A 16,001-nucleotide genomic window follows, 5' to 3' on the forward strand; every position below is an offset into this window, starting at 1 on the left:
AGCATATGCAATTGAAAAGCAGCAGGCACAACAACAAGACATGGAGGACTGAGAGATGAAAATCATGGTCATGGATACAAGCCATATGTCTCATAAAACAAAGTCCTATTGGAAGCTAAAATGAAGAGATGTTATAAGAAGAAAGCTTTTCCATGACAATGGACCTAGCAACACGGATTGGTTAAAAGATCAAAACCTGTCATGGCCCGATTTGAAAATAAAGAATTTTCCCGAATCATGGTGTGAGTCATACCATAGTAATAAGAATAAAATCTCACATCCATGATATGATGAGAAATAGAGCCACAAATAATACAAATTTACTTAACAACACAAAATCAGAGTCGCAGTAACTTGTAATTAAATATACACTAAGATCTTCTTCAGCACATCTGCGCCTGATTTCTTCATATTCTCGTTGTTGTCTCTCCAACACCCTCCTTAGGTTAGGCCATCCCCAGTGGAGGTCTTAAATTGGGCTCTACCTTCTTGGGGCTCGTAAATATATAGCTCAAGTGCAAAAAGGCATCCCCAATGAAATAATTTTTGGGCTCTATATCATAAAACTGGCCAAAGATAATGCTAAATATGTGGACTTGTATAGAGCCTTAGAGCCCCACATTTTGAAAACTGAACTTGCAAAAGCATGAAAAACTAGGGGGCTCTACATATTGAAAAGCATTAAAAATTACTTTTTTTGTTGCAACTGTCCTTTTTTTCCCCTTATGTTTATTGTTTCAATTTTTTTTCCTCTTTGCTTTTTTTTTTTTTTCCTTTCATGGACATACTTCAATTGTTCTATGTTTCTAGATTTAAATATGCTTCCTTTTTTTAAGTACAAATTTGAAACATTAGGACTTTGTATTTTATTGTGTTACTTTCAAAATTTGTCTTTTTAATCTTTTCCAAATTTTGATTTTTTTGGTAGAAATGCTCGTAAAAAAAAAACTAATATAACATAAACATACATTAAAACAAAATAAGTTAACAAGAACAAAATTAATGTGGAGAATTAATTACATCATAAAAATATATATATATATATATATACTTATAGAGCCCCCCATTGTGAGAAAGATACCTTTAAAGCTTGTAATATTTCATCGGAACTCTAAATAGGGCTCTATCCACCATAATTAGAGACTCAACCATTGGGGATGGCCTTAGACATTGAGAGTAGAATGTGTTCTGTAAAATCTGAGAAATGAAAAGATAGAGAAGATATGGTGTGAGAGGTCTGAGTTGATGGTGCAGTTTTATAGAGGGATTTATAAGATAGAGATGACACATGACGTAATTTTAGATAGTGAAAATCTGATTTGAAATCTGAGATTAGAATTTTATAATAAATATCGACACATGGCAACCGAGAATCTTATCTAAAATTTGAGATCTGAATGTTATAATAAATATGGACATGTAGCAACCGAAAATTTAATTTGAAAATTTAATCCTAAAATTTAATTCGAAAATCTTATCCAAAAATGTTATCTGAAATTTTATATGATAATTTTATAATAAATAGTGACATATGGCAACCGAAAATTCTATCAAAATTAATCATTTAAGTATTTAAAAAAATAAAAAATAAATTAAAGTGAATAATAATTACTCTTACCCTTGCCCATATGGGTGGAAACAAAATATGCAATGGCTGCTACTATTCATGTGAATAGTGACAGCTTTTGCCTTGCCCTTGCCTTTGGGATGGAAGTACTCTTATAGAAGAGGGTGAGGCACTGTGTAATGGTGTTTGTTTTGGAATATGCTAATGTTAACGCGGATTGACAATAGCATAACTTTTTACCCATTTCATTTAATTTTTTAATCAATTTTATCTATTGGCTTATCTGTTGCAATCATGTCAATCACATTTAGGGCTTGTTTGTGAGTGAATTTAGATATGCTAAAATCATTTTCGGGGAGAAGCACCTCCCATGTAGGTGCTTCTTCATATAATCACTTTTGGTAATTTTAAGTGATTCTAGGAATATGTTTCTCCATAAAATCACTTAAAATCATAAAGTGATTCTCCATAAAAGTGATTATTAGCGTATCCAGAATCACTCTCAAACAAGTCTCTACATTTGAGGATAAAAGAATTAATCATTATTTTCTTTTTCTTTTTATGATTTGCATTTTCGATGGACATGAATTTGTTTATACTGTGTTGGAAATATGAAGTCAACATAAAAGTGTAAATGTAATCTAGGTTATGCACTTATTTTATTTCTTGAGTTTTAATCTAAAGACTCCAAATGGAAAGTAAGCGCAAACATGACTAGAATAATCGCTTTTTAAAATTATTCTAAATTAATCTAATCGCCGAAAAGATAGACCTGAACTACTTTAATAAGCCTAACAATGGCGTCAAGGTAACATAATAAAGCCTAGGAAGAACAACGAATAAAGCCTAGGAAGAACAATGGACCCCCGCAGTTCATCATATTACTCTTTTGTTTGGTTACACAACTCATTTGCTCGTATGAATCAAGTAGGGAGGGCCAAAGGTGCAATCTTGAATCATACGCTTACAAATAAAAAAGCATCTAGGCTTAAAACTGAGAATGCCAATAATGGCCATGTGAAAAAAGCCTCTTTTAGCTTCACGACAAACGCTCTTCTTCAGTGTTCACGGCCCCCCTTAATATTTCCCCTTTCCCTTTTTCATAACAAGAATGATCATATAAAACAAACAACCCCAAGCTTAAATCTCTGGCCTTTCTCTATTATTGAGATGGGAGGCTGTTTGTTGCCCTTGTCTGTACAAAATCCCTGCAATTTGATGTACATATATATTACAAGCGATATTGGGAAAGGGAATTTTTTATATATAAATGATTATTATTTTTTTGCCACGCCATGGAGATTTGAATATGAAACCCGTTGGCATCCTGCAATTTAATTAGTTGAGTTTCACATATCAAAGTTTATTTCTAATCACAAAATATTTTCAGCATGCTAATGTAATGGTTTCAAGGTTTTGGTAAATTGGGGTCACATGATGAATTGGGACCATACTTTTTTGAACTTTGTATTTGGGCAGCAAAAAAGTCCCCCCCAATAATAGTCGTTTTCGTTAGACAACTAAGAGATTGAGCACAAAGACCATTATAAATAGAAACTTGTAGCATATCGTATGTTGTAATTGGACAAAACATGTTACTCATTGTGTCCCGTGACAAATTAATCTCTATTGAAGTAGTAAACTAGTAGTGCATGCGTTAGACGTATTGTAAGATCATACTAAATATTTCCAAGATAGAAAATCATGCAAGAGATGATTGTCCTAATTACCCCATCAAATTCGAACTTTCATTGTCACATGTCACGCATGCCAATTAGGGGTGGATATGAGTTGGATTGAGTAGGTTTTGGTCTTAATTCATAACCCACTTCATATATAGTGGTTTATGATTTATTGGACCCAAAATCCTCTCATTATTATGCTAACCCAACCCTTTTGTGAGCGGATTAGGCTGTTTGGTCTAATTAACTCAAAATTAAGTCCAGTTTTAAGTTTTGGTTACAACTCGTACATAGCGGTTTATGATTTCTTAGATCAAATACCAGCTTATTATTAGGCCAACTCAACCCAACCCCATCAAATCCAATACCAACTTATTATTGGAATAAAATACACTTTTAATCGGATGAAATATGCATGGTATATGTACAAATTTTATAAATAAATAAAAAGGCAATAATTTCATTGCGAAAAAAAAATGCAATAAACTGAAATACATCCTCTAACTCTCCAAGCAACTTCCATGTAAAAGGAAGAAGAAAAAAGTACATAGAATCTCCAAATCGTTACAATTAATGGTGTAAATAATTCTTCTCGCTACCTAAATCTAAATGGCATACTCGTTCAATATTTACAGCAACATTTTTTTTAAAACTTTGGGTAAGATGATGCACTGATTTCTTATACCCGTCAACGTTTTGGTCATGTAAAGGTTGATGATGAAATTGGATGCACTGATTTCTGTTGTGCCTCAACCTCAAATTTAAACAAGCATTCTCTTCTTCTAATTCTTTGATCCTTTTTAAATTGCAAGCCATGCTCTTCTCAAGAGAAGCAAGACGACAATGCAGCCGGTCTATCACAAAGGCAAGCAATAGGGACAACACAATGAGAGTGGTTTCAAGACTCAAATGGCCCATCATCCCACGCTTCTGAATCATCACGAGAAATATGATATTCCCCACAACTATCAGCATAGCGGTCCCGTAGCAGCTGCGGTTGATCTCATCGAGGCTCGATATCTTCACCTTTTTTAAGGGCGTCTCGAGCAAAACTAAAAGTATGAGAATCATATCAATTAAAATCGTGAGTAGTACTACCGAAACCATAGTGGAAGTTGGAAGGTTTAGAGTGTATGTGTTTAGGTATACTTATAGGTTGTATATAGGTTTTAGGGGCTTGAAGTTACGTACATATTTTTATACATAGGTTGTATTTATAGAAGAAACTCTATCCCAGAGTTATTAGGAGACCTATTTTGGTAAGGAATTTAAATGGGCCGGGTCAATACTATCAAAAACTTATGGTGGTTTGTAAATTGGATCAACCAACGGGCCCAAGCCCACTTTCTCACTTTCTATATCTCTCTCTCTCTCTCTCTCTCTCTCTCTCTCTCTCACAACATTGTTTGGCTGATCTATGAGAATCTCTACGGAGATTTTGTCCCCCAAAAAAAAAAAAGAAAAAAAAGAAAGAAGAGATCCCATTACCTCATTGGAGATCTTTGGAGGTTTCAGAAAATATTTAAATATGTTTTTCCTATTTTAGGGAAGTACACGAAGGCCTACCGCAAATCTCTCTCTTGGTTTTCCACTCCACTTCTGTCCATAAACACACATGGTGCAATTTGATGTACCTTTGTTGTTTCTCATGTGCAGCTTTATGCAAAATAATATTTTTTTTAATCTAAGATAACGGTTGCATAAGTTCGGTCTATGACATTCTTTTGTCCTCCTTTTGTCTTTCCTGGTGAGGCAATGAACCATGTCATGTATTTGGACATTGTTATTAGCATCATTACCATGGAAGACAGTATATACGACATAAAGCATAATTGTCAAATTCAAATAAGTACGCTGATATCTCATATACTTTATGGGTTGAATAATCCTAACTTTACACGTACAATATTATAAATATTGTAGTTCTCGTCATAAAGAAAAAGGCTGGAATTTATGGATATATGAGATTATGTAGAAATGGCGTTAGTTGACGTCAACTTATGTCAAGTTTAGTTATACTTAAGACACCTTAAGTTTCATTAAAATAATTTATTGTAACCATACTTTAATGAGTTTGTTACTAAATGTAGATTAAAGTTTGATGGCAATGGCATGTCTAATAAATATGATATTTAACAACCTTAGAGTTCCATATGCATATTATGGCCATACCTCTACCTGTCATCTTGCTCTCATTGGCATTCTCTTCACCTTACATCTGTCTATGTGGTTTGTTTATTTAAGTAAGCCCAAGATTAGCTTAAAAACCAAGCTTGTGAGTTCCTTCTTTGATAATCCAAAATTAACACAATGTTTAAGTTTAGTAGGTTACTTTGTGTGACATTAATGAAGGCCATGTTCTACACGAGGAAAAGGGTGCCCAAATTTGGCATGCTTTTGAAGAATAGAGTAAAATTTGTGAGCCCGTTGGTAAATCCACAAATGGGCATGGAAATTTGCTTTGTAGGACTTGTGGTGGGTGGTGGGTGGTGAGTGGTGGTAGTATCATTTTGTTTTGTTTTGGTTACCCAAGACAAAAGACAAAATGAGATAACACCATGCTTGTCCACTAGCAGTCTTTTTTTTTCTTTTTTTCTTTTTTTGTTGGTATGCACAACAAACAATTATGAAAAATTGTCATGTGGATTCATTTCAACATATGCCAACCACCCAATTTCGCAAAATTAAAGTTGTGATTAGACCTTGGCAATCCAAAAGGAAAAATGTTGGACGATCCAACGAGTACCGAAAAAAGAAAAAAGAAAAAGGGCTCGGACAAAAATGGAAATTTTTATCTATGACTGTAACACTGTTTTTAACGCTGTTAATTCAGTCTCATAATTATGTCAGGTGTAGTTATCAAACATATCACTGTATTAGTGTTATCGTCTTCAATCCGATATAATCCAATACGATACGATCCAAATCTATCTCGTTATCCAGTTGAATCTCAAACCACCTTTAGTACCATGATTAACGAATTTTACACATGTTAAGACTGTGTGGCGGTATTAGGATGACAAGGATAAAATTGATCGGACAGAAGGAGGAGGGTAGGTTTGAAACAAAGGAAAGAGGTTAAGGATCATAAAGGGTGTGGGCCTAGAGGTTTCGATATATTATGGAGGGGAGAGTGATAGGTGGGCCTGGGCTAGACATAATTGAATGGTGGAGGCCCACTTTGGAAGGTAGCAGTACTGTTTCCACTTGGGGAAAACAACCTCTTTTGAAGCATAGCCTCGTCCCACTTCCATTATTAGAAGGTTTTTATTTGGCAATGGCAACCATTTGCCCTCCCACTCATTGTCTTAAGAAAAATGAATCCTTCTTTCATGAGATGAGATTGTTGAGGAGAGATTAGACGCGTAGAGGCAGATTTTATATAAATTGCTATTGGGTTGGGTTGGGTTGGGTTGGGTTGGGTTGGGTTGGGGCTTGTTGGGAATTTTGTCTGGTGCTGTGTGACGTGACCACCCTTTTCACCTCTCCTCTCTCTTGGGCCCCCACCCTCTCAGACAATATTTGTTTCCCTCTCTGACACCAGCACCCCCTTCTCATAATTATAACAAAATGTAGATATTTTTATGGTAAAGAAAACTACAAAAACTTAACTACCATAATTAAATGTAAGTTTTTGTAACTGTTACTATATTGGATTTGACTTAATTAAAGTGTACTTAGGTCCCGTTTGAGACTGTTTCTATATTAAACACTTTTTATTCGGCTAAGGTGTACCAGCCTTTTGTGATTCCCCGATTGTATTTATACTTCTACTCATAAGCACTTTTTATGTGAGAAAAATATTCTAGTTTTTTACGGAATACCTTATTGTCTAGACAATTAATGTGATTATTTTTATTTTTTTTGGTGAGTAAATTTATAAAATGTGGTGCGTAGACTGTCGGCACTCATTATCTTTATATTAGAAGAAGACAGCCGAAATTTTGCAATTATATATGTAAAAATTCATAACCTTTTTTGTACAGAATAGTCGACATCTAGAATATTGACTAAAAACACAAAACTAAAGAATTGTAAAATCTTTTCCTATTCCACTCTCTATCTTTTTTTTATCTTTAAATTTGTCTTGGCTTATCTTGCTTGTTCTTATTCTCTCTCCTCTAAAAACAAATGTATCTTTCCTGAATATTTTAATGCCAAATATTATTTTATTCATTGAAAATATCTTTGTTTAACATAAAGCAAAAGAGGAGTTTAGTGTTGATGATGTCAAGCATGATGTTATCTCTTAATCTACGAATCTATCTGCCAATCTATCCAGGCTTTGAGTTGGCTTCCAGCATTCAAGTTAGAACTTAGACCCACACGCGCATCTATAGACTGCTTGTCACGCTCCTACTCTTATTTTTCTGTAAACATATCGCAATTAATTTTCTTTTTGTGTCATTTACCAAGCCATGAAAACATATCCTAAGAAAATGACTTAAGCAACTTTGGTTAAATCTGACTGAATATGAAACAAGTAATAAGATTAAGTTTGATCAATAATAAATAATATTTCTTGGTTGAAATTTATAGGTAAAACATATGTCTCAAAACATTATAATCCTAAACTATCTTATAGCGGGTACCATCGCAAATGATGTTCACGAACTAACAAAGAAGGCCTCTTACGATGAAGCAAATGAGATTGTTGAAATTCAGCATCATAATTCTTTGCACATATAAGACTTCTCTCAACACGTATTGGTTCAAAACCGAAAAGTACTACAATCCTTGCATTCCATATAGTCGCAAACCAACACGAGGCACATACAACCGCAACTCGTTGACGACCACCAAACCCGAAATTAAAGTATCCAAGACATCAAATTTGCCAAAATGCCAGCCCTTTAAGGCAAAATTCAAAAAGAGAAAAACTACACATATCTGAAGTAGATATGAAAACTCTAATATGCTAATAAAAAACACTAAGCCAAACCAACACAGCAAAGAGAAAGGGGAGGAATGGGAAAAGGGGAAAGGGGACGGCAACTATAATTCCTTAGGCTAGGATTTTTTTTTTTTTATTTTCCTTTTGCTCTCATTTCAAGAGGACCCCTGAGTGTCATGAATTTTTTTGGTTTTCATTTTCATTTACAAATGGTGTTTTCATAATTTAATGTGCCTATAAAACTGGATAGTCATGCACCAACCCACCCTAAACATGGATTCATAAAAGATGTTAAGAAAACTTGGGTATTTAGGGATGACCACGCTACCCTTCTATCAATTCCAATTGCAACTTAATGTGAACTAGAATAGTATGCTTATGCATTCTTAAGCTATAAGAACAAAAATAGAAACCCTAACAAACTAGAGTTACTAAATTTGTAATTCGGCCTAAAGTATGGTTTCGGTTCTTTTATTACAAGTTTGATAGTTTAATTATTTTGTGTTGGATCATACTACTGAATTAGATTGACCGTATAACAATCTCGATAACAAATCTTTAAGGTATAATGACGATAATGTCGACACTTGATGTTTAAAAAAAGTCAATTCCTATAAAATCTAGTTTTGACTTGTGATTGTATTTTCACATGGCGTATGTAAACTTATAAATTCTCTTAAATTGTAATACACGTATTATTTACCTAAACTAGAAATTCCAAATTGCGGAACTACTAATCCTACACATGTTACAATTCTTGAATACTTGTAACACCCCGTTAACATAGTTGAACTAAACTAATCAAGTGAAGGAAGGACCACAAATGGTGTGAAAAGGAACATAGTTTGAATGAAGAAGAAGTAATCTTGTCATTTGTAAAAAATTGTTCAAAGCATTAACAAGGGGAAAGATGAAGTGAAAGAGAAAAAAGGAAGAAGAGAAGTAGAAGTGTAGGAGACGCGGGAAAGGAAGAGAGTGAGGAGAGGAGGGCCACAACAATACGAGGTACAGCAAATAGGAAGGGGCATTGGTCGCTAGAAGAACGAAGGAGGCAAAGGTGGCCCTCTTCCCGTACTCTTGGATTGGACTTTTTTGGAAAGACCTTCCTTTTCCTACCATTATTCCCATTTCCTTTTTCTGATACCAAACCAAACCCAGTAATAACAACCCGGTCACCACTCACCACCTCTCTCTCTCTGAGACTGAGAGAGAGGAGGTCCTTGATTTGATAATTACACCTTTTTTTTCTTTCCCAAAATGCCCCGGTTATCCACCCACTATTTACTGCCCTTCTTCCTTATGGTAAAAACTAAAAACCAGGTGAAACACAAGATACCTGAATATGTGAAAAAAAGTGAAAGCAAATAGTTTTTTATTAATTAATTAATTATTTTGTTGACTTGTGATGTGAACGTTGAAATAATTAAGTTGCTAATAAAGGCAATGGAGTAATTAGCCATCTATTTTAGTGTTTGGGCTGTCTACTTCCATTAGTGGGTAAATAGAATAGAGAGAGAGAGAGAGCAGAATGCTTTTCGATTTGGTTAACGTGGGAAAGTTGTGTAAGAAAGAGATGGTTCTTTCTTTTCTCTCCCCATTACCCCATCTGATCCATGCTCCTTTGAACCCACCAATAACCCCAAAAAAAAGAGAAAAAAAAAAAAGAAGAAAAAAAGAAACAGAGAAAGAGAAAGAGAGACAACAGTAAAGTAGAACTGTACACAACAAGTTTAAAGCCCAAAAACTTCAAGTTTAATCTTTATTTAATATAGATGCCAAAAATGCATACTACAAAATTTTATAAAATTGAGTGATTGCACAAAATAAAAAGTAAAGAGAGAGAGAGAGAGAGAGAGAGAATTATGAGTCATTGAAAGGAAAAGGAAGCAAGTGGTTAGAGATGGAGAGAGAGAGAGAGGGGTATTAAGGGTGGGGTGAGAAAGCTTGAGGCTAAGGCTTTACTCAAACTGGCCTCGTCTATGCTGTATTGGGCAGTTTTAGGCGCCATATACAAGCACAAGATCTTGGAGTCCATAGCTCCATAGCTTCATAGCTCCATAGCTCTCTCTCTCTCTCTCTCTCTCTCTCTATTAACCCTCCTCCTACTCTTGCCTTTTTGCAAAGACACAAAACCTGCAACATTACCCACCTCTCTCTTTTCTCTCTTTAACTTTTCCTTTTCGTGTTTCTTGTTGAGGCCTTTTTTTTTTGTTTGCCACGCTGAATTCTGGGTTTGATGTAAAAAATAATACTGAACACAGAGCAAACATCTGGTAGACAAACCCAACAAAGGGACAGAGAGAGAAAAAAAATGTGGGATCTCAATGACTCGCCTGATCAGCGTCCACGTGGCGATGAATCAGAGGGCTGCTCCTCCCAGAAGACCTCGGCCGACGGAGACGAGGAAAAGGGCAAACGGGTCGGATCCGTGTCCAATTCAAGCTCCTCGGCCGTGGTCGTCGGGGACGACGGATCAGACGAGGAAGAAGACGACGACGGCCCCGCCAAGCTCGCCAAGACGCGGGGAGGAGGAGGGGGCAAGATATTCGGGTTCTCCATGACCCACGAGGAGTCCATGGATAGTGATCCGCCGCCCGTGACCGTGACCCGACAGTTCTTTCCGGTGGAGCTAGACTCCACCTCTGAAATAATGGGGCCCACACGAGGAGGCGTCCCGCCTCCAGCTCCTCCTCCTTCGTCGTTGTCGTCGTTTCCCAGGGCCCACTGGGTCGGGGTCAATTTCGGGCAGTCGGATTCTGGCAGCCCCGGGAAGCCGCCGGCCGCGGTGGAGGCAGCCCACCAGCCCATGAAGAAGAGCCGGCGTGGGCCTCGCTCCAGGAGCTCTCAGTACCGCGGCGTGACGTTTTACCGGAGGACTGGCCGATGGGAGTCTCATATTTGGTCAGTTATTAGTTAGTTAATTTCACTTCACATAATTAGTAACTAATTTTTTCAGTTACTATTCCTATGTTTCAAAAAATAAATAAATAAATATATATATTTCTATGTTTAATTTATTTTGTACTTTGGCACAGGGATTGTGGGAAGCAAGTTTATCTTGGTAAGACTCTGACAAAAATGATGCCCTTGTGCTTTGGCTTGCAATTTTAATTTTATTTTATGGCGTGTTTACTGATGGGACTGTTTTTTTCCTTTCTCCATAATACGATTAATAGGTGGATTTGACACAGCACATGCAGCTGCACGGTGAGCTCTTCATCTTCAAAAACCAAGGTTTAATTTTGTGGGGGAAAATGTGGGGGCTGGAAAAAAGATGAGAATTTATTTTGTGTTATGCAGTGCTTATGATCGAGCGGCCATCAAGTTCCGGGGAGTGGAGGCTGACATAAATTTTAGCATAGAGGATTATGAAGAAGACTTGAAACAGGTGAGAGAGAGTGTACGGCCCCCCAAAAAAAAGAGAAAGGGCTTTGAACTTATCTTCAACAGTTTTTTTTTAATGCCTTATCTTCAACAGTTGCAGAAAATAAATAAATAAATTTCTTTTATTTTATTTTTGAGTTTTCGTTTGTTATAATTTTCTTGGGATGTTTGCATGAAATGAAACACAGATGACCAATTTAACAAAGGAAGAATTTGTGCATGTACTTCGCCGACAAAGCACCGGGTTCCCCAGAGGTAGCTCCAAATATAGAGGGGTCACCTTGCACAAGTGTGGGAGATGGGAGGCCAGGATGGGCCAATTTTTAGGCAAAAAGTAATCAACCTCTCTCTCTCTCTCTCTCTCTCTCTCTAGCTTTACCCTTCAATTCTCATTTCACCAGTTTTCTTGTACTACTTCCTTGCTTCATGAATTGCTCAATGATTTTCATAGGTACGTGTATTTGGGCTTGTTTGATACCGAGATTGATGCTGCAAGGTACATATATACATGATATCGTGTTACGGATCTGCTCTCTATATATAAATATATATATATATATCTCGTAATGTTGAGTTCAGTTCCTGAAGATTTGAGTTTTTTTTGGGGGTTAATTTTATGCTACTTCAATTCTTGTAGGGCCTATGACAAAGCAGCAATCAAGTGCAATGGCAAGGAAGCTGTCACTAATTTTGATCCCAGCATCTACGAGAACGAGCTCAACCCTTCCTCTGGTAATTCAAATTGTAATAACATTATTAATGCATTGTAATTAATCTGATCATTTGGATATATGTGTTTGCGTAGAATCATCCGGCGTTAATCCTGCAGAACACAATCTCGATTTGAGTTTGGGCAATTCAAACTCGAAGAAAAACAATCAAGCTTTTGGGAGTAGTGATCATGGCCAAAATGCTGCAATGGAAGTTCAACATTCTGCCTCAATGCAACTCGAAGCCGATTGGCGGAATCAAGGGTTTCGACAAAAGGTTTCGTAACAAATGTTATTTTTATTTAATTACATTAATTCTTGCTTGAACGTGTGATCCATACATATTTGTATCATATATTCGTCTAATTATTTTTGTTTCTTACATTTAATAGCTTAACCTACAAAGGGATCGATCTAGAGAGGAGAGTGATGCACACAGAAGAGATGGATACTTAGAGACAGAAGCCATGCAGCTACTACTCAGAACCAACCTTCATTCTCCAGCCCCAACTGAAATGCATAAATATGGGCAGTTTAGTAGGAGGCCTAACGTTGGAGACACCCAAATGCCTCACATTTTCCCACCACATTTCAACTCACCAAACAATTACCACCATGTAAGCACAATTAAATAATTTTCGACTCATGATTTGCTACGTTGATGATCAATTTGCTTAAAATTATTGTGATTATTTTTCCTTTTGTCACAGGTTCAGATTCCAAGCAGCAGCGAAGGGGGCCGCATCGGCAGTGATCTTTCACTCTCGATGAGTGACCACCCACACCAACAACAATGGCAATCCGGCATGCCGACTTCCGATATATTTGCAAATGCTGCAGCATCATCAGGATTCCCACCTCAAATCAGACCGTCCGCGCAAAATTGCTGGCTGCAGAAAAGTGGCTTCCACTCTCTCACGAGACGCTAGCTATAGCTCCTCTTGACCAATGAGCCATGACCCCCCCCCTTCCTACATTTTTCTGCCTAATTTCCACCATGTCCCATTTCATCTAATTAATTACCAAGTCCCCTTGATATGTTTGTGTTTGTAAGCCTTTAGATTTGATCCCCAACTCCAATTTTTTTTCAGAGTCCCAAAAAGAGAAACTAGTCAAGAAGAGGAAGAGAAAGGAAAAACAAAAGAGAGGAAGGAAAGTCTCCTGTTTTGTGGGAAATTTATGGTCATTGGTCAAACTAACAAATGGAAAAAATCCATCTTCAACTAGATATTCTGAGTTCTGACAACAATACATATCTGATTTAATTTTAATTTTAATTTTAATCGTTGTTTTATTATTTTATATGTAATTCTAGAACATGTGTTACTGACTTATTGCGCCCAGCTGCTAGATTAAGTTATGATATTTTGGATCCAAAGGTTGTCATCTTTCTATTTTTATAATTCGACCTTTTTGTGTCTTAAAAGTGGGGTTGAGGTTGAGGGCAATGCATGACATTTATTTTGGTGAGAAAACAGAGAGGAAGAAAATTTGAGCTTCAAAGATGGGGTGGATGGAGACAGAGAAATTCAGGCATTACGAAAACAGGTATTTTGTATTGTCTTGGAAATATCACCCAATGGTGATGAATAGTCCCCATCATCGGTGTCCTTTGAATCAGTTCTATCCTCCAAAAGCAGTAGTCAGACACTGCTATTATGACGAGAGGGACCTTTCATATATTTCAAAAGACAAAAAATTAAAAAAATTAAAAGATGGAGACCAATGGGGTTAGGGTTCTACTTGAGGTTTAAAATTTAGTCATGTCAGTTCGGAGATGGAGATTCGAACTTGTGACCGACTGATTTTAAACAACTCACCTAATCCCCGTATGTTTAGTCGTGTCTGTTTTAATTACAAAGCAAACACAAAAGACACTAAAGAAAAATGGGGTCAAGTTAGACCTAGAACATGCGACAATACGAAGAACGTATTTTTATTATTATATTTGTTTGTCATTTTTAATACAGTAATAAATTAATAAATTAGTATATTAATTAGGTATTGTAAGTTAGGCAGATGAGAATAAAATACAAGAGCTGCTTTCATCATCATGCGCGTCACACCAAGATTTTTCTGGGCGCATACAAATTATATTCTCTCTCTCTCTCTCTGAGCCATTTCTTGAAGTCTGCATTATAATATAAATATATGTAAATGCATGCCTAAGTTAAGGTACCTCCCGGTGAAAACTTAGCTAAAGCTGGCTCGACATTCTTGTGCATCTTTGATTGAAGTTTGAAACCTGCACAAAACAAAGCAAACATCTGTAAGCTCATTGTACTTTCATTTTTAACAAGGAAAATGTGGATTAATTAAATATTTTAATCACCAATTAAGCTTGTAATTAGCTATGCAAGGAGCAATAATGCAAATCTGAAAGTGCTAACAAAAGAGCCAGAGATTCTGTCCCTTGCATGTGAAAGCAGCAAACTTGGGTTTTGAAGCAAAGAATCCTTCGTACCCCTCTGATTTTCACTGCCACTTTACCTCATTGTTATTTTGACCTAGACTAGAAGCAATACATACAGACGCTTCAGTTTTACTTTGATTTTATTATTTTTTTAAATACAAGAGATACAAGGAGCAAGGGAGTTTCTCACACATACAAATAAGGTGCTACGGGATTTCAAACTTGAGGACCACTGATATGCAAATACTTAGCTAGATCCCGTTAGTTATTTTACTTTGATTTTTAAACAAGGAAGATAAATATGTATTTTTATTATTTTTATAATACCGAAACTTTTGTGTGCCGTAGATTTCTTCATAAGTGATCCATGAAGTGGTCCAAAGCACCACTAACGCTGCCACGCGGCTTTATATGATTTGGGTGTGAATTGAATGGAGGAAAAACTCAAATTTTCCAAAAGAGAACAAAGCGACATTGTCCTGTTGTAGCTTAAAGCCCTTTGCCTAAGATCCTTTCCTTTGCATCGGATCTACGAAGCACTGCTAAAACTCAGACAAACAGATTTTATCCCAGTCTCTCTCTCTCTCTCTCTCTCATATGCTTTTTACCATTAATTATTATGGTGTAAAAAAGAACCACAGAAGAAAAAAAGAAAGAAAAAAAGAGGAGAGAGGCTATAATTGATAACCCAGCTATGTTGCATATGTGTTGGAGTGTACTAGGTCTGTACAAGACAACCCTTGTTGTTGAGCAATGTGGGGACCAAAGGAAGGAAAATTAAACAGAAAACTATGAAGAACGAGGACGAGAGATAGATTGGGTATATTATATATACATGGGTATGTTGTCTTGTCAACATTCTTGCAACTTGCAACATAACGTGATGTCATTTGTCATGTGGATTAGTTGTTGTTCGAATACACTCATCGTATTGATAATCTGATAATAACATGTCGGAGAGTTATTTACGTGCTAACAAGCTATGTAGGCTGTTGAGTGATTAGAAGCTATGTGGGGTGTTGCGTGATTAGAATAACGTACGTAAAATTACAACATCAAGTAAGTATAGGGATGAAAATGAAAACCCTAGTCAAGTAGAAGGACCAAAAGAAAAGCGACATTTGGCCTAGAAGGTATTTATAAAACAAACAAGGGTTGCCTTGGGATAATTTAATAAGAGGGTTTCCATAAATGTGATTGCTTTGCTTGAATGGTTGGAAATGGTTTTGGAGGGGCTGTTTTCTTTATTTGGTTTCATTATTGGTGAGAGTGGTGCGTGTACCGTTTGTCTTTTCACTTTTGTTTTCTGTCCAAAACCATATACGTATTTCTGATGAATGTGACTGTGACT

At 36.3% G+C, this 16,001-nt stretch overlaps 1 protein-coding gene and 1 long non-coding RNA gene across 3 annotated transcripts; one reads left to right on the forward strand and one right to left on the reverse strand.

The window, feature by feature from the left end:
* Positions 1-9,977: 9,977 nt before the first annotated feature.
* LOC103342180 (AP2-like ethylene-responsive transcription factor TOE3) lies at positions 9,978-13,615 on the forward strand. 2 transcript variants are annotated; one of them, XM_016796731.2, is made up of 10 exons: positions 9,978-11,044; positions 11,179-11,204; positions 11,320-11,350; positions 11,444-11,531; positions 11,716-11,861; positions 11,979-12,023; positions 12,165-12,259; positions 12,357-12,514; positions 12,630-12,854; positions 12,948-13,615. In XM_016796731.2, exons 1-10 carry the CDS (start codon positions 10,455-10,457, stop codon positions 13,164-13,166), a joined length of 1,623 nt encoding a protein of 540 aa, XP_016652217.2. In that variant the 5' UTR covers positions 9,978-10,454; the 3' UTR covers positions 13,167-13,615. The 2 variants fall into 2 exon arrangements, with proteins under 2 accessions (XP_016652217.2, NP_001313447.1); NM_001326518.1 differs by having other exon boundaries at positions 10,455-11,044; positions 12,333-12,514; positions 12,948-13,166.
* A 642-nt stretch (positions 13,616-14,257) lies between these two features.
* LOC148921038 (uncharacterized) lies at positions 14,258-15,104 on the reverse strand. Its single transcript, XR_016123260.1, has 2 exons — positions 14,978-15,104; positions 14,258-14,482 (listed from the first exon to the last, which is right to left on the reverse strand). It is a non-coding gene; the product is annotated as an uncharacterized LOC148921038 (long non-coding RNA).
* Between the last annotated feature and the right edge of the window lie 897 nt (positions 15,105-16,001).

This window comes from Prunus mume, linkage group LG1, assembly GCF_029339155.1.
Source record: "Prunus mume cultivar Tortuosa linkage group LG1, ASM2933915v1, whole genome shotgun sequence".
Taxonomy (NCBI): Eukaryota; Viridiplantae; Streptophyta; class Magnoliopsida; order Rosales; family Rosaceae; genus Prunus; species Prunus mume.

Bases quoted from the DNA above. Each gene is read 5' to 3' on its own strand.
- LOC103342180 (NM_001326518.1), top strand. From the start codon at position 10,455: ATGTGGGATCTCAATGACTCGCCTGATCAGCGTCCACGTGGCGATGAA. The intron at 11,205-11,319 runs GTAAGACTCTGA...TACGATTAATAG, and splicing joins TGGGAAGCAAGTTTATCTTG to GTGGATTTGACACAGCACAT. The intron at 12,260-12,332 runs GTAATTCAAATT...GTGTTTGCGTAG, and splicing joins CGAGCTCAACCCTTCCTCTG to AATCATCCGGCGTTAATCCT.